Consider the following 24,922-nt stretch of genomic DNA (forward strand, 5'->3'; position numbering starts at 1 on the left):
ATGCTTTCAATATCAACCACATGTGCTTGCTGCTTGAGGGGAGTGCAGAGTAAGGAGCTGGCACTTAAAATTCCTCATTACTGCTCCCTGTTGCTGCTTTTCCCTCAATCCTGGCAATCACTGCCACCACCAGTCCAAGCCAGAAATGTTGCAGGCATGCTGTACTCTGCCCCCGCCTTACCTCCCTTTTCCCCTCCCCCCCCCCCCCCCCTCCCCCAGTTTCTTGAAGTTTCAATTTTTCTCTGAATGCTTGTTTATAATTTATGGTCTTTTATTCTGTATTAGATAAGAGTCAGTCTACCTTCTGCATGTTTGACAGAGGTGAGGGATTCTGCTAACTAGGATTTAGATTCTGTGTAGGAATCTAGAGCAGTTTGGCTTGCTTTGTTTTTCCAATAGTAAGTGAATTAAGTTCTATATTTGCAGTCTTACTTTTTCATAGGTAAGGTTATTGCTGTCCAAGTCCTGGGTGTTAGCACTCTTATAGTATGTCTGGTATGCTATATAATTTCTAAATGTCTTTTTAGCAGGTTTTCATGTTATTTCACAAAGTGGCTGGCAGGGAAGAGATTCTGAAGGACTATTACTGAGGGAATATCAGAATTTGAATATATTTTTAATATGATGAGTTGAAAGGGGAAATTTCCTGAATCTGCTCTGTATAAACTTCAGAAGAGGTCAGAACTTCCTGAAACTGAAAGTGAAATGCATGAGAGTTTGTCTTTATCAAAAAACCTGTGTGCTGCATATGCATATCAGTTCCAGATTTCACAAAGATTAAAATGTTTGTGAAAAAAATAACATTTAATAATATTTTATACACAGTTATTGAAATTAGAGTACTTTATCTTTTTCCTGCATCATTTTCAACAATAAAATAATATCTAGTATTTTATTTTTTTAGTACAGCTGTTAAATGTAGTGTGCAATGTGTCACGCACATGAGAATCATCTGTCAGGTGTGTCATGATGGAAAAAAGGTTAAGAACCACTGTTCTAGCAGATAACATGTTTATTCTCCTAAGAAAGGCATATTTGGTTTTTCATCTATTGATATAAAGGATGTGCTTTTTTTTTCAATAATTCTATTACTGGTACAGCAACAGTGACTACATGTAACCTATCTGTGAGGCACATATATTCTCATACCACAATAAAACCTGTTTTAGCATGAAAAGGGAACGTTTAATGAGAAGAAATAACAGAATTCCTATGCAAAAAACAATATATGCTTTTCTATGCTTTCTGGTTTAGATGTTACAACCTCATACCTCTATTCAAATTCTGTGATCAGTAAGGAAAAAGTGCTTCCCTCTTACATATATTATGGTTACACAATATTTAACACAGGTCACAAATGAAGACTTCTCTAATTCTCCTCACAGTACCTTATCACAGCTACAGACAGACCACCTTTTAGGGTTCAGAAATTAGTTTGGTTTCCATGCTAATACACTCTTTGACCTCTCTAGTGAAATTGCCAGCTCTGGTGATAACTGTGGTGATTTCTGTACCATATGTACTTGTTTATTGGGAAATAGACTGGGACCGCAAGCTCAGTTCACATAAGTTATAGGGAGTATAATTTTCAAGGGTATGTCTGCGGGTAAAACGGTGCTTTACTCACAGAAATGGAAGGTTATAAAATTGCCCACCCGATAGGGTAAACTGATGCGCATATGTCCTTTATGAGCATAAGTTTACCCAGACTAATGGAAGCGTTCCCAGGGGAAGCAGAGTTGGGGAGGGGTTTAGACTTGCACACATGCTTTTGGATTTTCAAAAGTACCTGTGCAAATTTCTCCAAACATTTTCTGTATACAAATTAGCAGATGTAATTGTGTATAGGTAGTTCGGTGGGATAATTTTCAAAGTGAACATACATGTGTATGTTCACTTTTAAATTTGGTGCATCTTATAGACATATTTTACTAACTTCCTTATGTGTGCTGTTACAAAATTACCTCCTAAATGGCTGCCAGATGATAGTAATAAACTTTTGATCACTACTATCCAAGGGCAAGGCAAATTTTTAGTTCACCGTGGCTCATTATGTGTACAGTAGAGTATATAGGCCATGAAGTTTAGACAATATAAGTGGTTTGCAGTATTACTGGCTGCATTACTAACATGCCCTTCATACACCGTAGAACTTTCTAAAATATTAATAGCTGCAAAACATCATTAGTGCTTCAAGTAAATGCATGCAAATATTTAAAAATATAAACAATTCTTTGTATTAAATATTATAAAGAGCTTTCTACATAACAATGTGATTTGTAATACATTTTCCAAAAAGATAGTAAAATTAAAAAGAACTTCTTGTTTACATATCATAACGTGCATGCCAAAAATATTACTTTAAACACAAGTACAATCAACTGAAAGTTTAATGAAATGGTATATAATAGGAGCTGATTTTCCCCCACAAGTCTCCTCGGTCAATGTTTTAGCTTTGGAAGGTGTTTCACTGCTGCAGTCTTTTTGATTGGTCCTTTCTTGGGATCCAGTATCCTTTGATTTGCTGGAATATTATAAATCCCTCTGGAATAAAGTGAAAGGTTAGTCACTCTATGCCATATACTATATAGTGCTGGTTTGAAGCAATTATTGGACAAACTGCTACTTTGTATTACACGTAAGATTATTACAATTACAAAACATATGGGAGGACAGATTCTCACTTTTCTGTATAGGAACAGGGTAACAAGTAAATCCCAATTCCTAATAACAAAATAGCATACCTACATATTACTGATTATATTATATACACAGATATGCTTATTACATTAAACACTTCTCAAAGGCCAAGCAGATGAAAGGAACAGGATAGAATGTAGTATTTTATAAGGATATAAGAGACATTCTTATTAAAATGTCTAAATCCCAAAAACTTTGTAAGTGTTATGCCCATTGGTCGCAGACGGCTGCGACCGTGTGTATTTACGTCCTACACTGCTCTCCTGCCCTCCACGGGGCTCCTCGTGGCTCAGGCCAGCTTTCACCGCTGCGTTCCCTGGGACTCCTCATGGTGGCCTGGACGCCGGCGCCATCTTCCTCGACTTTGGGCTTCCCTAGGTGCGCGAGTGCACCACTGGGCCCTCCTATGAAGCCTCATCGGCGGGAACCTCGGGGGCATCTCCGGTTAATGACATCATCAAGCCTGGGTACTTAAACTCCACCTTTGCCCTCAGCGAGCTAACTTGGCAACAAGTTCCGTACGTCTTCGACTACTGCCTTACGTGTTCCTGAGACTTGCTTGTGCCTTGGACCTGGACCCTGTCTGGTACCCACTCCTCGGAGGCCAGTGCACGCATTGGGGACTCACTCTCTTCAACCACCCCGCTCCTCGGGCTGGCTCTGCGTCTCTTGGGTTCTACCTACAAGGCCTTCCGCTACTCGGGATTATCTCGGGACATCTCAGCTTCCTGTGAGTTCTACGGAGGTACCTCCCCACTCCTTGGGCTTGCACCCACGACCTGAACGAGACTGCTCGTGTCTCCCGTTCCTCGGGATTGCGCTCACATTCTACAGTGACTGCCGGGGCTTCCCTCTCCTCGGGATAGCACCCTTCGGCTTCTTGGGACATTGCAGGCTACCCCGCTCCTTGGGGTCGCACCAACCTACTACAGCAAGACTACCAACATTCCCCCGCTCCTCGGGGTGGTGCTCTGTCATCACCAGAGGATCAGCTCAGGCTTCCCTGTCCTGGGGGTTGGCCTACGGCGTTACAACATCATCCTATGCTCTGCAGCTCCTCCCCTCGGGGTTGCCCTCCGGACTATCTCCTACTTGGTCAAGTCTCACACTTCCCGCTCTGCAGCCTGATTGGCACTCTTATCCTTGGGGTCCCAGCCCAGGCATTGCCTCCAGTCTCCCATTCTCGGGGGTTCTCTCCTGGCCCTGCAGGATCTCTCCATTACCTCACTCAGAGCTCTCCGCTGTCTCTGACCTAGCCTCCCAACGGTGCAGGCCTGTGGGGCCCTTCCCACAGGCAGTACCAACTTGCACCTCGGGCCAAGGACCCACATACCCACAAATCATAACAGTAAGACTCACATTCAAAAGGGTTAAATGCCTAGGACCAGATAGGGAAAGCAACATAGGAGAAACCCTTTAGTCAACTGATTTCCAGAATGCAACAAATGCTAGAACTGCATGCATGCAGTTCTTGCAGGTTCCCTTATCTGGTAGTCCATAAAATTGCTAAAGCACGTCCAGCTCTCAGAGCCTCCCAATCTAGCAAGCAGGTTCTGATTCAACAGGCCAAAGAATTCACTCCATTGACTTGAGACAAGAGTGAAAAAAATTGATTTAGTGGCACAATCTCTTAGCCTTCCTTCAAAGAAAATACAAAAGAAAATGACAGGAAGGACTCATCAGTATCTGGCATTAAGTTTTCTAAGTTACTAAAATGATTTGCTATATCCTTCCTGGAGGTTTTTCTTGTAGTGTGAAAGCAGCTAAATCAAGAAATGTGATTTAACTTTACAAACTTGTTTAAAATTGAGACTTAAGAGTTATTTTTTTAATGCAATTTAACACTTTTTTTTTTTTTTAAATTCAGGAACAGTGAACCAAATGATATGTCTCTGGGATGGGCAATGGATTTCCCCATTCCTGCTACTGCAAACCTGCACTTCATGCTTTTGCTGAACATATGAAATTTTGCACTCAAAACTTACTATTGTATACAGTTATTGGGCCTTACATGCAGGTTGGTATTTTACAAATTTCATTGATTTGATAATATTTATTTTAATGGGGATAGGTGCCTTGCCAAAAAGCAATTTTATTCAAATTGAAATTAGTAAGGCTGAAATGATCCCTTGCATATTTATAGCCATTTCTGAAGTACTCTACATCGCTACATTCTTTGATTTGGGGCTATGTGTGTGACCCTGAGGGTCAAAGCGAGCCTGGTACTATAATGCCAGAGAAAGACCCAAAATAGGGAGCAAAATCTATTTACGAAATATTTTTTCCTTCAAGAATGTATAACTTGCAAGTCTTTTGAATGAGTCTAGTTGAACTGCCTCTATAACAAGATCAGATCACTCTTTATATAAAGTGAATTAGGAAAGGAAAAGAGGATATACTGTACTGTCTTGCAGTCCTATTAAACCTACCACTGTATGTTTTGAAAATAAATACTACAACCCATTTGCTATACAATTCTAACGTTATTCAGTTTCCCATTCAAAGACCTCTACTGAAAATGTTGTTATACTACTGTCCATAATAGTGTTGAGCTCTTAAAATCTGGTCTTGCTTTGAAATATACCAGAAATAGTCATACAGAAAGCATTCTTCAACTATGGTTAGGGCAGAAGTAAGCCAAAGATAACATTTTTCAAGGCATTACTGCACTGTTTACTTTTCCTACTACCTGTATTTTTTTATTTTCAAATCCATGCCAGGAAATGTAATGTCTAGATAATGTACGTCTCTACTCAAAAACTAACTGTGACAACTACATAAGTTATCAATATTTAATAATTCTGTTAAGAATAAACTTTATTAAACTTTATTGAAAGTGATAAATCCCAATTATTTTTATTTAAGAGACAAAGACCTCAGAACTGGCAAAAAAAGGTCTATTTGACCATGAATTTTGTAACCAGTAAGTTCAATTATAGGTCTGGAGTACGTCTCTTTTTTTCTTTTTTTAAAAAACATGTCTAACTCTTTTTGAGTGAACAATTTTTCAATTCCCGTAGTATATAGACAATTGGTGTCGTATTCTATTACCATAAATTCAGTATCTATCTCTTCTAAAACAAGATCAATGTATCTCCAATTTCAATAATTCTTTGCCTGACATCATGGTAAAGCACTTATAATTTTCCTTCATGTTGAACAAGTTTGTGCTGCACACCACCACCAACGTTAACGTTTCGCCTAACGCTTCCTCAGGGCGGATTATGGCTCTCTTAGTCTTTCAACGTACGCTTTACCATGATGTCTGGCAAAGAATTATTGAAATTGGAGATACATTAAGCTTGTTTTAGAAGAGAAAGATACTGAATTTATGGGCTTCTAGTAAACATAAGTTATCGTGGTCATAAACGGCGAAAAAATACATATGCCGTCAGTGTGGCAATAAACGGCGAGAAGAAAACACGCCGCCGACAGCAGTCAGCATAGAAACATAGAAATGACGGCAGAAGAAGACCAAATGGCCCATCAAGTCTGCCCAGCAAGCTATGCACTTTATCCATTTTTTTTCCCTTTTTCTCTCTCCCACCTGTTACTATTGGCTTCCAGTACCCTCCAGCCATAATTCCCCTCCACCCAATTTAGAGAGCAGCTTTGAATCTGCATCCAAGTGACATCCAGCTCAATTGGGGGTAGCAACTGCTGCAACAAGCAGGCCACCCCCTTGCCCCATACTCTTACCCACCCGTTTTTATTTTTTTGTTTTGTTTTTTTTTTGGAAATAGCAGCCCTCCATCCTTCCGCTCCGTGAAGGTGGAACACCAACTACTGGCCACTGGCATCCCGCTCCGTGAACGCCGCTGTGGCTACTGCCGCTCCGTGTAGTGTTTGAATGCCGCTGTGGCTACTGCCGCTCCGTGCAGTGTTTGAATGCCGCTGTGGCTACTGCCGCTCCGTGCAGTGTATGAATGCTGCTGTGGCTACTGCCGCTCCGTGCAGTGTTTGAATGTCTCCACTTTATTCACGCCCTCTAGACTTGCTGGATCCACAGTGTTTATCCCATGCCCCTTTGAAGTCGTTCACAGTTTTAGACTTCACCACTTCCTCCGGAAGGGCATTCCAGGCATCCACCACCCTTTCCGTGAAGAAATACTTCCTGATATTGGTTCTTAGTCTTCTTCCCTGGAGCCTCAGCTCGTGACCTCTGGTTCTGCTGATTTTTTTCTGATGGGAAAGGTTTGTTGATGTCTTTGGATCATTAAAGTTTTTCAAATCTGAAAGTCTGAATCATATCACCCCTGCTCCTCCTTTCCTCCAGGGAGTACATATTTAGATTCTTCAATCTCTCCTCGTATGTCATCCTGTGAAGACCCTCCACCTTCCTGGTCGCCCTTCTCTGAACCGCTTCCATCTTGTCCTTGTCTCTTTGTAGATACGGTCTCCAGAATTGAACACAGTACTCCAGGTGTGGCCTCACCAAGGATCTGTACAAGGGGATAATCACTTCCCTTTTCTTACTCGATATTCCTCTCTCTATGCATCCCAGCATTCTTCTGGCTTTTGCTATCGCCTTGTCGCATTGTTTCGCAGACTTCATATCATTAGACACTATCACCCCAAGGTCCCTCTCCTGCTCCGTGCACATCAGCCTTTCCCCCCCCCCCCATCGAATATAGTTCATTTGGATTTCCACTCCCCATATGCATGACTTTGCACTTCTTGGCATTGAATCTCAGCTGCCATATCTTCGACCACTCTTCCAGTTTCCTTAAATCCCGTCTCATTCTCTCCACTCCTTCCGGCGTGTCCACTCTGTTGCAGATCTTAGTGTCGTCCACAAAAAGACAAACCTTACCTTCTATCCCGTCCGCAATGTCGCTCACAAAGATATTGAACAGGACCGGTCCCAACGCCGATCCTTGCGGTACACCACTTAAAACCTCTCTCTCTTCAGAGAAAGTTCCATTTACCATCACGCATTGTTTTCTGTCCGTCAACCAGTTTTCAATCCAGGTCACCACCTCAGCACTCACTCCTAAGCTTCTCGTTTTATTCACCAGTCTCCTGTGTGGAACCGTATCAAAAGCTTTGCTGAAATCCAAGTAGATGACATCGAGCGCTCTTCCTTGATCCAATTCCTTGGTTACCCAGTCAAAAAAGTCAATCAGATTTGTCTGACAGGATCTTCCTCTGGTGAATCCATGCTGCCTCTGGTCCATCAATTCTCCCGACTGTAGATAGTTCACTATTCTCTCTTTCAACAGTGACTCCATTACTTTTCCCACCACCGAAGTGAGGCTAACCGGTCTGTAGTTACCAGCCTCCTCTCTGTTCCCACTCTTGTGAAGCGGGACCACCACCGCTCTTCTCCAATCACTCGGCACCACTCCCGTTTCTAGGGATCTATTGAACAGGTCGCACAGCGGTCCCGCCAGCACATCTCTGAGCTCCCTCAGTATCCTTGGATGAATCCCATCAGGCCCCATGGCTTTGTCCACTTTCAGATTCTTTAGCTCTTCCCATACATTGGGGCGGATTTTAAGAGCCCTGCTCGCCTAAATCCGCCCAAATCCGGGCGGATTTAGGCGAGCAGGGCCCTGCGCGCCGGTAAGCCTATTTTACATAGGCCTACCGGCGCGCGCAGAGCCCCGGGACTCGCGTAAGTCCCGGGGTTTTCGGAGGGGGCGTGTCGGGGGCGTGTCGGGGGGGGCGGGCCCGAACCGCGCGGCGTTTTCGGGGCGTGTCGGGAGTGTTCCGGGGGCGGGCCCGGGGGCGTGGCCGCGCCCTCCGGACCCGCCCCCAGATCGCGTCCCGGCGCGCTAGCGGCCCGCTGGCGCGCGGGGATTTACTTCTCCCTCCGGGAGGCGTAAATCCCCCAACAAAGGTAAGGGGGGGGGTTTAGACAGGGCCGGGCGGGTGGGTTAGGTAGGGGAAGGGAGGGGAAGGTGAGGGGAGGGCAAAAGAAAGTTCCCTCCGAGGCCGCTCCGATTTCGGAGCGGCCTCGGAGGGAATGGGGGTAGGCTGCGCGGCTCGGCGCGCGCCGGCTATACGAAATCGATAGCCTTGCGCGCGCCGATCCCGGATTTCAGCGGATACGCGCGGCTACGCGCGTATCTACTGAAATCCAGCGTACTTTTGTTTGCGCCTGGAGTGCCAACAAAAGTACGCCTATTCGCGGTTTTTGAAAATCTACCCCATTATCTACTGTAAATGGATTTTCCTCTGTTCCGCTTCCCTCCAGTTTCTTGTTGTGTAGAGATGGTCCTTCTCCAGGGTCTTCTTTAGTGAATACAGAGCTGAAGTATTCGTTTAATATTTCTGCCATTTCTTCGTCTCTCTCCACACATTGATCATTTCCACCTTTTAATTTCACTATACCACTTTGGACTTTTCTCTTTTCGCTGATGTATCTGAAAAATGTTTTGTCACCATATTTTATCTCCTTGGCAATCCTCTCTTCCGCTTGACTTTTTGCCAACTTGATTCATTTCTTCGTCTCCCTCAGTTGAATCAGATATTCTTCTTTGTGCTCCTCCCTTTGGGATCTTTTGTATTTCTTGTATGCAGTTCTTTTAGCTTTAATTTTGTCAGCCACCTCCTTTGAGAACCAGATAGGTTTCATTTTTCTTTTGCTTTTCTTTACATTTCTAACATATAGAGCAGTTGTCTTGGCGATTTCTCCTTTTAGATTGGTCCACTGCTGATCCACATCTCTCTCATTTTCCCATCCATTTAGTTCTTCCTCTAGGTACTTCCCCATTTCCTCAAAGTCTGTGTTTTTGAACTGTAAAACTCTGGTCTTTGTGCTTCTTTTCCATATTCTTTTAGTGATATTAAACCATACCGTTTGATCACTGGTGCTGAGGTGGGCGCCCACCTTGACATCAGAGACGATATCTCCATTATTGAGCACTAAGTCGAGAATAGTTCCTTCTCTTGTGGGTTCCAATACCATTTGTTTGAACAAAGATACTTGCATGGCATCCACTATTGCTCTACTGTTTTTAGATTCTGCAGATGGGATTTTCCAGTCTACATCTGGCATATTAAAGTCACCAACGATCACCACTTCCCCCTTCTTACCTATCTTATGGATGTCTTCAACCAGATCTCTGTCCAGCTCTTCCTTTTGGTTTGGAGGCCTGTAAACCACTCCAATATAAATGGATGCTCCATCATCTATTTTTAGGTCGACCCATAGTGCTTCTTCCTTGCCCCAACTTCCTTGCAGCTCAGATGCTTGGATATTATTTCTGACATAAAGAGCCACACCTCCCCCTTTTCTATCCACTCTGTCCTTCCTTAACAAGTTATAGCCTGGTATTGCCGTATCCCAATCATGAGATTCTGTGAACCATGTCTCTGTGATAGCAACGATGTCCAGTTCTGCCTCTGTCATTAGGGCCTGCAGATCTGGGATTTTATTTCCCAAATTATGAGCATTTGTAGTCATAGCTTTCCAGGTACTCTCTTTACGGTTATTGCTTTTCCTGTACTCCTTATGAGACTTTAGTTGAGATTTGTTATTCACTTTACTCTTTCCTTTTGCAGTTGTGCCATTGATGACAGAGTTATCCATCTCAATTAGCTTTTTCTTTTGGTTATGGATCAGTTAAACAGTTGAACCTGGGACAAGCTGGGAAGAGTAGGACACTTTCTGGAACTTTATTAGTCCTTTAGCTATTAAATGATCCCACAGCACTTCTGTGCCAATATTAACCAGATTATTAAAGAACAGCTATACAATAATAGAAATGCAGGTATACTGGATCTTAAAAATAACAGTTTGCAAGGAACAATTACAATTATTGTATAATAACAGACCTAGAGAAAGGTATAAAACACAGCAGTTCTACTGCTCAGAGAGCCCAGATATTAGTGGAGCACAGAGCAATTAATTAGAAGGAATAGTAAAGAAAACCAGCAGGTTTTTTTTTTGGTTTTTTTTCTTTTTTTTCCCCAGAAGAGCACCACAGAAAATTAAGAGTCTTTTTTTTCTCCCAGAAGAGAAGAGCACTACAGCATTTAAGAATTTTGGATTGCTGAGATATTAGCCAACACATTATGCTATTGAGCATGTTGCAACATTGATATAGTTTGTTGCAACTGGTTGTAACAAAATACATGACACCAATTGTCTATATACTACGGGAACTGAAAAATTGTTCACTCAAAAAGAGTTAGACATGTTTTTTTAAAAAAAGAAAAAAAGAGACGTACTCCAGACCTATGATTGAACTTACTGGTTACAAAATTCATGGTCAAATAGACCTTTTTTTTGCCAGTTCTGAGGTCTTTGTCTCTTAAATAAAAATAATTGGGATTTATCACTTTCAATAAAGTTTAATAAAGTTTGTTCTTAACAGAATTATTAAATATTGATAACTTATGTAGTTGTCACAGTTAGTTTTTGAGTAGACTTGAATTGGATGCTAGCTGGTTCCCTTTTTTTCGTTCATTAGATAATTTACATCAACATCATTGTTGTAACAGTCATTAAGATTATATTTAGCTTTTTTCATAGTGGTTTCTCTAATAGGAAAAAATTAGATTAGCAAATGAAAGGAATGAACAAAATGTACTTGAGTATCTGGTTTTCTCTAGAGCCATGCACTGGATCAGCTTGCTGCCTCTTTGCTTCAAGTGCTGCTGATATCTGCAATAATCAATTTGTAGAAAGCAAATTAATCTCCAGTTCTGTACAAAGCGGCAAACATCATACTTTGCTCACAATTCTTTCAGAAGAAAGGCTATAGGTAGTACTCCATATTGGAGAAATTACTTACCTGATAATTTTCGTTTTCCTTAGTGTAGACAGATGGACTCAGGACCAGTGGGTATTGTGCTCTTCTGCTAGCAGATGGGAAATGGAGTCAGATTTCAAAGCTGACGTCACTCTAGATATACCCCTGCAGTAACCTCAGCTCTTCTGTATTCTCTTTGAAGAGCCATTGTGGATATATCTTTGCTTAAATAACTTGATTAAACTTATTAAAACCTGAACTGGTTCAACTAATTTTCAAAACTGGAGACCACCAGTGCACTCAACCAATTAATGCCGACACCGGACAAACTGTGGGTGTCTTGAACTAGGGGTAGGTCGTGGCTTACCCGTATTTGCTTAGTCTTGAGGTTTGCTATCCGAGGTTCTCCTTTTCTGGGGCAGCCATGGGCGGGATGCCCAGTTCATCTGTCTACACTAAGGAAAACAAAATTATTAGGTAAGTAATTTCTCCATTTCCTAGCATGTAGCCAGATGGACTCAGGACCAATGGGATGTACAAAAGCTACTCCCGGACAGGGCGGGAGGCTGCCCGTGGCCCACTTAGTACTGCCCTTGCGAAGGCTACGTCTTCTCGGGCTTGAACATCCAGGTGATAGAACTTGGAGAAGGTGTGTAGGAGGACCACGTTGCTGCCCGACAGATCTTGGCGGGCGACAGTAGCTTGGTTTCTGCCCAAGAAACTGCCTGTGCCCTCGTAGAATGAGCCTTAACTTGAAGTGGTAAGGGCTTCCCTGACTCTATGTAGGTTGCCTTGATTACTTCCTTGATCCAGTGTGCTATGGTCACCAGTGAGGCTGCTTCTCCTTGTTTCTTCCCGCTGTGAAGAACGAACAAGCGATCAGTTTTGCGCACCAGTTCCGATCTTTCCAGGTACCGCACTAGGAGTCTGCCGACATTTAGATGGCGAAGAAGGCGTGAGTCTTCCAAGTCCTTATGTTCATCCGGAGATGGCAGTTAGATGGTTTGGTTCAAGTGAAACTCGGAAACCACTTTCGGTAGGAAGGAGGGTATGGTGCGCAGCTGTATGGTTTCAGGCGTGAACCTAAGAAACGGTTCCAAACAAGATAATGCCTGTAGTTCGGAGATGCAACGAGCTGAACATATTGCCACCAGGAATACCATCTTCAACGTTAAGAGCCGTAGTGACAGACTACGTGTTGGTCTGAAGGAAGCCCCAACTAGGAAGCCTAATCCTAGATTGAGATTCCATAGAGGCACCGACCACTTTTAGGGCTGGTCGGAGTTGTTTAACCCCTTTCAGGAAGCGGGACAAATCCAGATGGGTTAATAGCTGGATACCGGCCACTTCGGCTCTGAAGCAGGACAATGTGGCTACTTGGACCTTGAGGGAGTTGAGTGACAATATTCTGAAAACGTAGATAAATCAGTGGAAGATTGGAACCATACTATTGTCAAGACTTTAGACACTGTTCCCCCAATTAAAAGAATAATCAAAAAAACCCCCCAGAATAAACCCAATCTTCCATGGTACAATAACAAATTGTGCCAATTAAAAACTGCACTTAGGAGAAAGGAACGCATATGGCAAAAAACCCAAAAACAGTATTACAAAAAATTCCTATTACTGTACACTAAGGATTTATAGACGAGAAGTAAACCAAGAAAAAAAAAGTTTTTATGCAAATAAAATTTCTAGAGCAAAAAACAATCCAGCTACTTTATTTAACATAGTTAAATCTTTAACAACGCCAACTCATAATAAGAATCTAAATGTAGATAATAATATCTGTGATCAAATAGCAAATTACTTTCAAACTAAAGTAAATAACATAATGCAAGATTTTCTAGGTTTACCCTACCCCAACTATAAAAATCAGAAGCCTGTAAACGATTGGTCTTCCTTTGATAACATTTCGAGAGATGCTATTCAAAACATTGTAAGTAAACAAAAAGTATCAAACTCACTATTTAAACCCTTGTTAAGGTCTAATTTTTAAAAGTTTAGGAGAAATTTGCCCCGACCATATATGTCTGATAGTTAATCAATCCTTAGAGTCAGGTAAGTTTCCGGACTACCTTAAACAAACCTCAATATTACCCACATTAAAGAATAAAACTTCTTCTTTCATGGATTTTTCTAATTTTAGGCCCATAGCTTCTTTAACTTCACTCTCAAAAACACTGGCGTCAGTAGTTCTACGTCAGTTAAACGAATTCCTTACTGTTATGATTTTGAGGTGTTTGATGGATTCTTAGGGGCAACAGTGATAGTATCCTCCCCGTAGGGAACTGTAGCACCAGGCTAGACTCAGATGCACAAACACAGAGAATATATCTTTATTATGCAGCTTGTATGGTTCACCAGAGGTGGCAGTAGAGAGTGGATTAGATAGCAACGGTCTATGATCCTCGGCGGAGGAGACCCATCCCACAATGGTGGTATAAGGCCCCGATGCAGATATCCAATGAGGCACTGTAGAAGAGACAGACTGGCAGATGTTAGAACACACTCCCTTGTAGCTGAGTAGATAGAGTTCCCAATGAGCAGTAGAGAGAGGATAGGTAGCAACAGTCTGTGATCCTCGGCAGAGGAGACCCGTTCCACAATGGTGGTGTAGGGCCCAATGTAGATGAACAGACTGGGAGCAGTTGTACTCACTCTCTGTAGCAGATAGGTAGTGTTCCAGCAGGTAGAAGAATTGGTAGCAGACACCAGGATAGACACACAGGACCTCGAGGAGCGAGTACCTGGATTCAGGATAGGCACCTGGAAATAAGCAAAGGGCCCCCGAGGAGCAGGTACCCAAGTTAGTAGAACCCAGAGAGTGTAGCTAGCTTCCAGCAGCAGCAAGCAGAGCAGCTTCAGACTGGAACGAATCCAATCCGTTGCTAACTCAGTGAGAGTCAGCAAATGGGCAACCTTTTGAAGTAGGAAGCAGTGATATCACTCGAGGTTCGCGCCAACACTGCTACAAGACGTGAGGGTTGTGCGTGCGCATGCACTAGGAGGCCTCAGGTCAACATGGCGGGATGCCGTGCCCAAGCCGCTCTGGGGACGCCGGAGGGTGCGGCAAGGAGATGCTACCAACGCCATTCTCTCGAGGCTGGTGGAGAAGGCTGAAATAGAGGTGAGGCATGTCGGGTGAAGCCATCTGAGACAGACGGACGCAACAGTACCCGCCTTCAAAGGACCTCCTCCAGACCCCCTGCCTGGTCTTGGTTTCAGAGGATGTGAACGATGACACTGGTTCAGCATCTCTTTAGATATAGGTTCCCACAAGTTATTTTCTGGCCCATAGCCCTCCCATGACAGGAGGTATTCTCATATTCTGCCTCTCTTCCTTACATCAAGTATAGCATCTACTTTGTACTCAATGTCCTCTTCTGCGTCAACAGGAGGGGGATCTGGTGTCTTGGTGCTGAATTTGTTGAGAATAAGTGGTTTCAGTAATGAGACGTGAAACGCGTTATGTATCTTCATTGCTGGAGGAAGTTTGAGACTGTAGGAGAGATTGCCCAGATGTCGGAGAATGGGGAATGGCTCGACATAGCGTGGAGCGAAGCAAGTAGATGGCAACTTCAATCTAAGGTGCTTCATAGACAACCAGACCTTATTACCAGGCTTGAGATCAGGAGCCTTGCCGTGATGAATGTCATAGTCTCGTTTTGCTCAAATTCCAGCTTTGATGAGCATCTCCTTTGTATTCTTCCAAAGCTATTGATTTTCATCGGCAGTGGCTTGTGCTGCCGGGGATGACGCTAAAATCGGAAGTAGCAAAGGTGGTGAAGGTAGTCATTCATATACCACTTCGAATGGTGTTGATCCAGTAGATGTTGCTGGATGAGAGTTGATGGAAAACTTGGCCCATGGTAGAAGTTCAGCCCAGTCATTCTGGCGTGAAGAAACATAGGCTCTGAGGAACTGTTTGAGGGTACAGTTCATTCTCTCAGTTTGGCCATTGGATTGCGGATGGTAAGAAGAAGTGAAATCGAGGGTGATATCAAACTTCTTGCAAAACAGCCTTCCAGAATTTGGCTGTGAATTGTACGCCTCTGTCTGAGACGATGTGCTTTGATATTCCATGCAGGCGGAATATGTGGCTGATGAAAAGCTTTGCAAGTTCACTGGCAGATGGTAAGCCAGGAAGCGCCACAAAGTGAACCATCTTTGAGAATCTGTCCACCGTTACCCAGATAGTGTTGTAGCCCCGGAGAGGGGTAAGTCCACCATAAAGTCTGTGGCAATGTGAGTCCAGGGCTCATCCATATGGGTAAAGGTTGTAGCTGACCCCAAGGATGACCGGGTGGAGGTTTTTGTCTGGTACAGTTGGTACAGGCCGCTAGAAGACTAGAAGAAATAGGCTTAAACAACAAAACTATCAAGTGGTTTAGATCATATCTCAGTGACAGATATTTTCAGGTACAAATTAAAGACGCTATATAAGAAAAAATAAACCTTCAAACAGGAGTACCACAAGGATCTGCCCTCTCCGCCACACTTTTCAACATATACTTGCTACCTCTATGCCACCTGCTAGCTGGTTTGGGAATCACACACTATATATACGCTGATGATATCCAATTAATTTTACTCATTGACGATAAAATCGAGAAAACATTAAACTTAGCCAATATGTATCTAGATATCATTAAACAGCTACTAAACCAAATGGATTTAGTAATCAATATAGAGAAGACAGAATTCTTACATTTAGAAAAAAAAAAATATGGAAATCAAACAAAACCCAATCACACTAAAAAACAACCAACAAATAATACTTGCAGAGAAAGTACGGAATCTAGGAGTAATAATTGACACCGAACTAAGCTTAAAACAACACATATCTCTAAAAGTAAGGGAAGGATACGCTAAACTCATGGTCCTCAGGAGACTTAAACCACTTCTGACAACTGCTAACTTTCAATCAGTACTACAAGCATTAATATTTGCAAGCACTGATTATTGTAATGCACTTCTACTAGATCTTCCATACACCTCACTAAGACCATTGCAGGTTCTGCAAAACTCAGCTGCAAGAATTTTAACTGGCAAAAGTAAAAGAGATCACATCACTGAAACACTGGCTGAACTACACTGGCTTCCCATTGAACAAAGAATACAATACAAAACACTGTGCACCATACATAAGTTAATACATAACAAACATGCAGACTGGTTAAATACAGCCCTCCGTGTACACATCCCTAACAGAAACCTAAGGTCAGCAAACAAAGCACTCCTAACTATTCCATCAGTCAAAACTGCAAGACTAACACAAGTACGAGAGAGAGCACTATCACTGGCAGGACCCATACTATGGAATTCCATGCCCCTAGATTTAAGATTACAAACAGACAGCAAAACATTTAGAAAAGGTTTAAAAACCTGGCTCTTTAAACAAGCTTTTCAGAAAGACAAGGGTGAATAGAAACCAGGGACAAGCAAAGCACGAACAATAAAACACCCACACACACTGCTGTATTCACTAAATGTGTAGTTTTTAAAGGACAGTCACAATTTTAAAGTTAATTCTGTAATCAAAACCGAGATAGAGAGACCTGGACAAGATTCATTACATTTAACATTTCATATTGATCACTAACTATGTTACCGAACCTTATGGCACTTTTGTAATCGGACAAATTGCAGCATTATTACTTTTATGTGCCTTAATGTAAACCGTTGTGACGGTCCACACCAAACGATGGTATAGAAAAGATTTAAAATAAATAAATAAAATACATAAGCGAAGGCGTCTTCTCTCATAGATGGCCACCAGTAGAATTTTTGCAGCTTTGCCAGAGATCTCTGTTGACCGGGATGTCCAGCCAGTTTAGAGTTATGAGCCCATGCTAGTACCTTCTTCCGGAGGTTGGTATGCACAATCATTTTGCCCGCAGGTACTGTGTGAGTAGCTGATAGAATGACTCTCTCAGGTTCAATGATGTGTTCTGGAGCGTCAGGCACATCTTCAGAAATGAAGGAGCAAGAGAGAGCATCCGCTCTGACGTTTTTATCTCCAGGTCGGTACTTTAAGATGAAATCAAACCTGTTGAAGAACAGGGACCACCTCGCCTGTCTATGGTTGAGGCACTGGGCGTGACAAAGGTATTCTAGGTTTTTAAGGTCAGTAAAAAATGTAATCTGGTGTTGAGCACCCTCGAGCCAGGGTCTCCACTCTTCGAACACCATCTTTATCGGCAACAATTCTTTATATCCGATTCCATAGTTCCTCTCAGCCGGTGTGAATCGTCTGGAGAAGAAGGAACATGGCCACAGGATCTTGGAGTCACTGGTTTGACTTAATACAGCCCCTACACCAACATCAGAGGCATCCACCTCGACAATAAAGGGGCAAGTAGGATCCGGGTGACATAGCTTGCTGGAGAAAGCGTCCTTCAGCTTTTAGAAAGCAATGACATCCTCTATAGACCAATTGGCACCCTTCGTTGTCAGAGCTGTTAAAGGCACAGTCAGTGAGGAGTAATTTTTTTTTTTTTTGTAATATATGTTTATTGATGTGAAGTAACAAAGTACAAACACTGTACCGAACAATTTCAACCAAATGTAACATGACCAGGTGTAGACTGTGTACAAAGTATAACATACAGAGTATAGCATATAAGGGTCTCTCCTATAAAGCTCTCATAAGTAAAGTCCAACCGTAATTGTAGCAACATAACCTTGAAAATGACTAACCTGTATGGCTGAGGGCCCGGAGTACCTTCACATATTTTAGTTCCTAAACTATTCTTCCCCCCCCATAAATTTAGGAACTTACCCCAAACCCCTCCCTGCATCCCCTTCCCCCCCCCCCTCCTTCCCCTCCCAAATGTGTGTGTCGTAGGTGAATGGAAAGGTAACAGTCAATCGCCTGGGCTGGCTTCTAGCGGCAGGTAGCCTTGGGTAGTACTATGTGGTCGTGAAGAGTTCTGCAAAGTCCAGTCGCTGTAGAGGTGAGAGTATTGTGCAAACAGCTCCCATTATCAAAAGACTAAACGCCTATTCGGCTTGTGGCCTTCCCATCTTGGTAATCGCCGGGCTTAGATATGAGTGGAATGGCTGCCATATCTGTTGCATTTTGTCCCTCTGTTTTGTGGTAGAGTGTTTCGCTAATAGAAACTCTTGAGTACTAAGACTCAGCATCCTTTGAAACCAATGATCCTTCATTGGGGGGTGTTGGGATAACCATTCGGTCAGGATAACTTTTTTCCCTATTGTGGCAGCTTTGGTGAGGAACATCCCCATGTAGTCTATATCTGGCATATTATCTCTCAACACTCCAAACAACCAGACATTGGGATTAACCGGGATAGGGTATCCCCATATTTTCTCGCAGAATGACGCTATGTCCGCCCAAAATCCAAGAATGGCAGGACATTCCCAAAAGCAGTGAATGTAAGATCCAATGGGCGCTGAGCATTTCAGGCAGACGGGCTCTGGGCATAGCTTGAATTTGAAGGCGGTAGCGGGAGGTATATAGCCCTTCCATATAAATTTGAATTGGGTCTCCCGTAGTTGTTCATTGGTGGAAATTTCCCGAATAGTGGCGAAGAATTTTGTAAACTCCTGGAAAGAAAGGTTGAATTCTGGCCATGTTTTCCAGGACAGATACAATGGAGTTAGCGCGTCTCCGTCCAAGCATCTTGCCAATTCTCCATAGAATCGAGAAATACTTGGCCCACTTTTAGTGCCTGCTGTTATTAAGGTAGTTAGGGCTGGTCGCTGGACCCCAAGGGTGTGCTCCTCTCCCACCGAGTTAAGAAAGTGGCGGAGCTGTAGGTACGCAAAGAAGTCAGAAGAGGGAAGCTGATATCGCTCCTGAAGTTCATGAAAGCTTTGAAGGCCTTCTGTCTCTATGTTTGCCAGTTGATATAAGCAGTTCAGTCCCAGCTTTCGCCACTGGAGAAAAACTGATGGCCCTTGACCGGGGAGGAAGTGTGGGTTATTGGCGATGCTCACCATAGGAGTCGTGTGGTATGGAAACCCCAGTTTCGAACAGACAAACCTCCACGTGCTCCTGCATGTCTGAAGCAGAAGATGCGGTCGTATCTCAGCCGGTATGGAGGCGGGCAGAGCATGCAGAAGACAGTTTAAGGAGGGGACCCCAAACCACGCCTTTAGGAACGAGCCCGGGATGAAAAATGAAGTATCTTGTAGGCAGTCCTGCACCAACCGGAGATTACAAGAAAGATTATATCGGAAAAGGTTTGGGCATCCCAATCCCCCTTTCGTTTCCGGCAATTGAAGGGTTCTTAATGAGATTCTGGCCCTCTTCCCCCCCCAAAGAAAGCCAGAAATTGTCTTGTTCAGTAGTTGAAGGTCTCGGAGCCGAAGCCACAATGGGAGCATTTGGATAATGTACATCCATTTGGGGAGAACTACCATTTGATAGAGATGGACCCGCCCGCGTAGGGATAATGGTAACGATGTCCACTTAACCAGCGTGTCTATAGTGTTTTTAAGTTTAGGTTGTACATTAAGATGGTATATGGCATCCAGATCGGACGGTATAATCACCCCTAAGTATTTCAGCTGCTTGTTTGCCCATTTTAGCTGGAAGGGCACAGGCCAGTTGAGCTCGGCCGCTTGACAAACATCCAGAGCTTCGGACTTGTCTCTATTAATCTTCAGGCCTGCAAACGAGCCAAACTGTGACTGCAGGTCTAGAACGAGAGGAAGAGAAGTAAGTGGTTGTGTCAAAAATACTAGGACGTCGTCAGCAAACGCAGCCACCTTAAAAGTCTTGTTGCCCCTCTCAAATCCTTTGATGTCCGGGTGTTGGTCGATTTTACGCAATAACGGGTCAATGGATAGAATATATAAAAGTGGGGAAAGCGGACACCCCTGTCGGACACCTCTATGTAGACGGAAGGGGTCTGATTTTTGGCCATTGATTAAGATTCTGGATTTTGGATTATCATATAATAAGGCAATATAATCAGTAATTGGGCCAGAAAATCCATATTTTTGTAAGACGGAGAACAAGTATGACCAGGAGACCCTGTCAAAGGCTTTTTCCGAGTCAAAGCCTACCGCCATCGACGGGATTTGCTGGTGTTGAGATATTCGCATGGCCGAGAGTAGTTTGAGTACGTGGCTGGTGGCTCTCCGTCCCTGGACAAAGCCCACTTGATGTTCTGAGATGAGGGATGGTAAAATCGAATTCATGCGATCTGCCAACACTTTTGCTAGTATTTTGAGATCACAGTTTAGGAGAGAAATCGGCCTGTAAGAAGCTGGGAGGCTGAGGTCCTTTCCTTCTTTTGGTAAGACCGTGATAATAGCGGTGTTGAAGTCGTCTGGAAATTTGTGTTGGGACAGGCCCTCCTGGGTAGAAGTCTGTTAAGGGGGACGCTACCAGTTCCTGTATCTGTTTATAAAAATCATACGAGAAACCGTCTGGGCCAGGCGCTTTTCCCTTCGCTACCCCCTTAATCACTCGGATAACCTCCTGAACTTGTATGGGTTTGTTAAGGAGCGCCAGCTGTACCTCTGTGAGCCTGGGCAGAGAGACATTCGAGAAAAATTCTAGCTCCTGGGATATTGCTGGAGTCAAGTCATCCGTGTAAAGGGCTTCGTAGAATGTCCGGAAAACATTTCCCATATCCGACACTTTAGTCACTAGTTTGCCGTCTATCGTCTTCATGGAGTGTATGAAGGACTTCTTTCTAGTCCAGTGATGGCCAACCTTTTGAGCTCAGTGTGTCAAAATTCATAAAAAAGCCGAGCATAACTCGGGTGGTGTGTCACTTCTAGAAAAATCCATAATTGTGATATTTGTAGCTCTAATTAATAACAAGTTATAATTTTAATATATGTACTGTATTTATTAATAAAGCAAAAACAAATAATTATTTACCTTGCCTGCTTAGTGACTTTTTTGTTGCTGAATTTCGTCAGCTAAATCTTCAATTAAAACACTCTCTCCCCCTCCACCCCCCCTCCCACACAAACTCTTACTCCCCTGGATTTTCTCATACACACTCATGCTCTCACACTCACTGGCTCCCTCACATACACACAAACACACACACCCAGGCAGGCTCCCATTCATTTTCACACCACTCCCGCTCCATCCTCCGGGCACGCACCAATTCATTGTCACACACACAGACCCCCAGGCAGGCACCAATTCATTCTCACACACACAGACCCCCAGGCAGGCACCTATGCATTCACACACATACACCCCCAGACAGAGTCCCATTCATTCACATGCACACACTAAAGGCGGACCCCCCTCACTTTTGCCAGCAACCTCGGAACCTCTCTCATTCCTCTGCTGCCACTGTCACTGCTGCCACATGACTATTGGGGATGTTACTATTCTTGCACATTCCCAAAGATTACATGTACCAATCACTAAAAATATATATATTTTTTTTAACCTTTGCTGTCTGATCTTAGTTTTCTAATTGATTGGTCACAGGCTTTTTTTTTCCACCTTCCCTTTCTTATTTTTTCCACCTTCCCTTTCTTATTTTTTATTTTTTTTTTGCCAATTCCTTTTATATTGTCTTTTTTTCTGTTTCTTTTCTCTCCATCTTCTTCCCTCAAACACACAGTCAGGTTCTCATTCTCACATGCATTTCTCTCTCTCTCACACACACACACACACACACACATACACAGGCTCTCACTGGCACATGCTGTCTAACTCTCACACACACAGGCTCTCTCTCACTCCCACATGCTGTCTTGCTCAAGCACAGGCTCTCACTGTCACATGCTCTCTCTCACACACACACAGGCTCTCACTGGCACATGCTGTCTAACTCTCACACACACAGGCTCTCTCTCACTCCCACATGCTGTCTTGCTCAAGCACATGCAGTCTCTGCAAACATTCAGGTCCTCACTCTCACACACAATCTCTCAACTCATGTCATACACTCGCGCACACACACAGACCCTCAGCCTCTCTCTCACCTCTGGGCCTCCTCTTCGCGGGTCGCGCAGGATGGGCTCTGCAGCGGCCCTGCTACCGGGCTTCTTCCTCTTCTCAGGCCGCTGCGATTTGAGATTCGCGGCGGCCCGTAAGTGCAAGCGATGCTCCTCTTCTGCACGCACTGATGCTTCTCCTCCTTACTGCCCACGCGGCTCCGGCAACGTTTACTTCCGGGGCCGCACAGGCAGGAAGGAGGAGGAGCATCAGCGCGTTCAACACGATCTTTTTCTTTGGGCTGTGGTGAAGTGAGCCTCACCACGGCCCTGCCTGTTGCTGCGCCTCCCTGCGCCCGGGGGCATTGGGGGGGGGGGGGGGGCTGGAGGGATACTAAAAAACTAAAAAACTAATTTTAAAGGGTTGGCGCAGCCGAAAAAAAAAAAAAGGCTCTGCACAGCCAATAAAAAAAAAAAAAAATCGATAGTCCCGAAACGCTAGGCGTGTCAGCAAAAACGGCTCGGCGTGTCACCTCTGACACGCGTGTCATAGGTTAGCCATCACTGTTCTAGTCCCTCGCACTAGGTTTGCTAATGGTCGGCCGATCTTGTTCCCAAATTTGAAGAAATTATGATTCATGGCTTGTAACTCCCGGTAAGCCCGAGCATGTAAAGTTGTGTTTAATTGGCTTAGTGTGCTGAAATACAGTTTTTTGTGCGGTTCCGTTGGTGAGGAAAGCCATTGTGCTTTAAAAGTCCTCATTTTAGCTTCTAGAGAAAGTATCTCAGCCGCCACCCTCTTCGTTCTAGCGCTAAGATACGCTATTATGTCCCCCCGTATGACAGCCTTGCCTGCTTCCCAAAATAGAATCGGGGTGGTGCGATGCTGCTCGTTATTCTGGGCATAAAGTCTCCATTTTTCTTTCAGGTAGATTTGAAACTCCACATCAGTGGCCAAACCCCCCGGGAAATGCCATGGCCGGTCGCCCTGTAATCTGTCTCCGAGACGGAGAGTTAAGGTCACCGGGGAATGATCGGAGATCACTGGAGTCTCTACTTCCGCTTTATGAGATTTAGGGAACAACTGTCGTGCCAGGAGAATGTAGTCTATTCTGGATTGTGAGCCATGGGGGGGTGAAAAAAACGAGAAGTCCTTCTCCGTGGGATGTAATGTTCGCCACACATCAATGAGGTCCAGATTTTGACATAGCAGTTTAATTCCATTAAAAGCACCTGAACGTGGAGTGTGTCCTGCTGGGGATCTGTCCATTTCCGGGTCTGAAACACAATTAAAGTCGCCCGCCACTATCAAGGAGCCCTCCAAATGGGTCAAGAGAGTGCTCAGCAAGCGATTAAAGAAACATTGTGCATTTGTACTCGGTGCATAGATATTACATATAGTGACCAGTATACCTTTCCATCGCCCCACAACCAAGACATATCTCCCTTCTGGGTCCGTCATAGAATGCTTTACAGTGAAATCCGCAGACTTATTTATCAAAATCGCTACCCCTGCTTTACGCCCTTGTGCAGCCGCAAACCAACAGTCTCCCACCCAGTCCCTCTTTAATTTCAAACTCTCCATAGCATTTAAATGGGTTTCTTGTAAGCATGCAATTTCTGTGCCTAATTTCTTAAAGTTGTTCAGAATCTTTTTACGTTTGATAGGGGTGCCCAGACCATGCACATTCCAGGACACCAACTTATTCATGTAATACCTCTATCATGATCATTACTGATGCCTTTTAATCCAAGTATTGATGAGGGGGGAGTGCCCAGCCTCCGCTCACCCCCCATACACCAAGGCTCACTGTTTGTACCAATCCATCCTTTCCCTGTTTGCACATCCCCTACCCCCCCCGTACCCTTTCCCTTCCCTTAATCTTGTCCGCCCCCCATCAGCTCTTCCCCCCTCCCCTCCCCCCCATGTCCTCCCTTTCCCCTCCCCCTCCCCTTTCCCCCCCACACATACATCCAACTCAAAGTCTTTCTCCCACTTCCCGCAAGCGGGGGGGAGATCCGGGGTCAGTGTTGGATGTTCCGGCTCCCCGCACATTATAAGACAGAATTAAAAGAAAAGCAGTCTAATAACCCCTTGGCAGTCGCGGGTGCAGACTGCAGCCAGACGAGAACAGAGACAAAAGTCTGCAAGGACGCTTTCCCTGCGCTCCCCACCATTCCTGAGTTGAACAGTCTGAGGGTCGTCTAATGAAGCCCCGCAGGAATTGGAACAGTGGAAGCGCAGGGGACCAACGTATAAGGGCGTCCTAGTCGATCCGGCCTGTCCAGTGCTGCTTCCAACCGTGGGTAGTTCTGTCCTGGTGGTGAAAAATCCGTTCTCCACAGCATTTCCCTGTCAGCTCACGGGGACGGGAATCGCAAAAACTTCTGGGCTTCCTCCGGCGAATTAAAGGTGAACACCTTCCCATCCTGCCAGACCTTCAACGTAGCAGGGTATTGTAAGGCAAATCTTTTATCGGTCTCCACGAGGTGTGAGCACAGTGCCGAGTATTGCCTTCGCAGCTGGGAAACTCGAGCCGAGTAATCTTGTGTAAGGCGGATGCGTTGGTTGTTATATGTGAGCTCTTTTAGGCGTTGGGACGCCGTCCAAATTTGTTGCTTATGGGCGTAGT

At 44.1% G+C, this 24,922-nt stretch overlaps 1 protein-coding gene across 4 annotated transcripts in view; it reads right to left on the minus strand.

Annotated features, from left to right (window-relative positions):
- Nucleotides 1-1,006: 1,006 nt before the first annotated feature.
- Nucleotides 1,007-24,922, minus strand: part of CCDC169 (coiled-coil domain containing 169) — a 183,904-nt gene continuing 159,988 nt past the window's right edge. For all 4 annotated transcript variants that reach the window (XM_029602710.1, XM_029602711.1, XM_029602712.1 and 1 more), the window contains 2 exons: nt 11,241-11,314; nt 1,007-2,544 (listed from right to left, as the gene is read on the minus strand). In XM_029602710.1, coding sequence (XP_029458570.1) covers nt 2,442-2,544; nt 11,241-11,314 — 177 coding nt within the window. In that variant the 3' untranslated portion in view covers nt 1,007-2,441. The remainder of the gene's footprint in view (nt 2,545-11,240; nt 11,315-24,922) is intronic.

This window comes from Rhinatrema bivittatum, chromosome 5, assembly GCF_901001135.1.
Source record: "Rhinatrema bivittatum chromosome 5, aRhiBiv1.1, whole genome shotgun sequence".
Taxonomy (NCBI): domain Eukaryota; kingdom Metazoa; phylum Chordata; class Amphibia; order Gymnophiona; family Rhinatrematidae; genus Rhinatrema; species Rhinatrema bivittatum.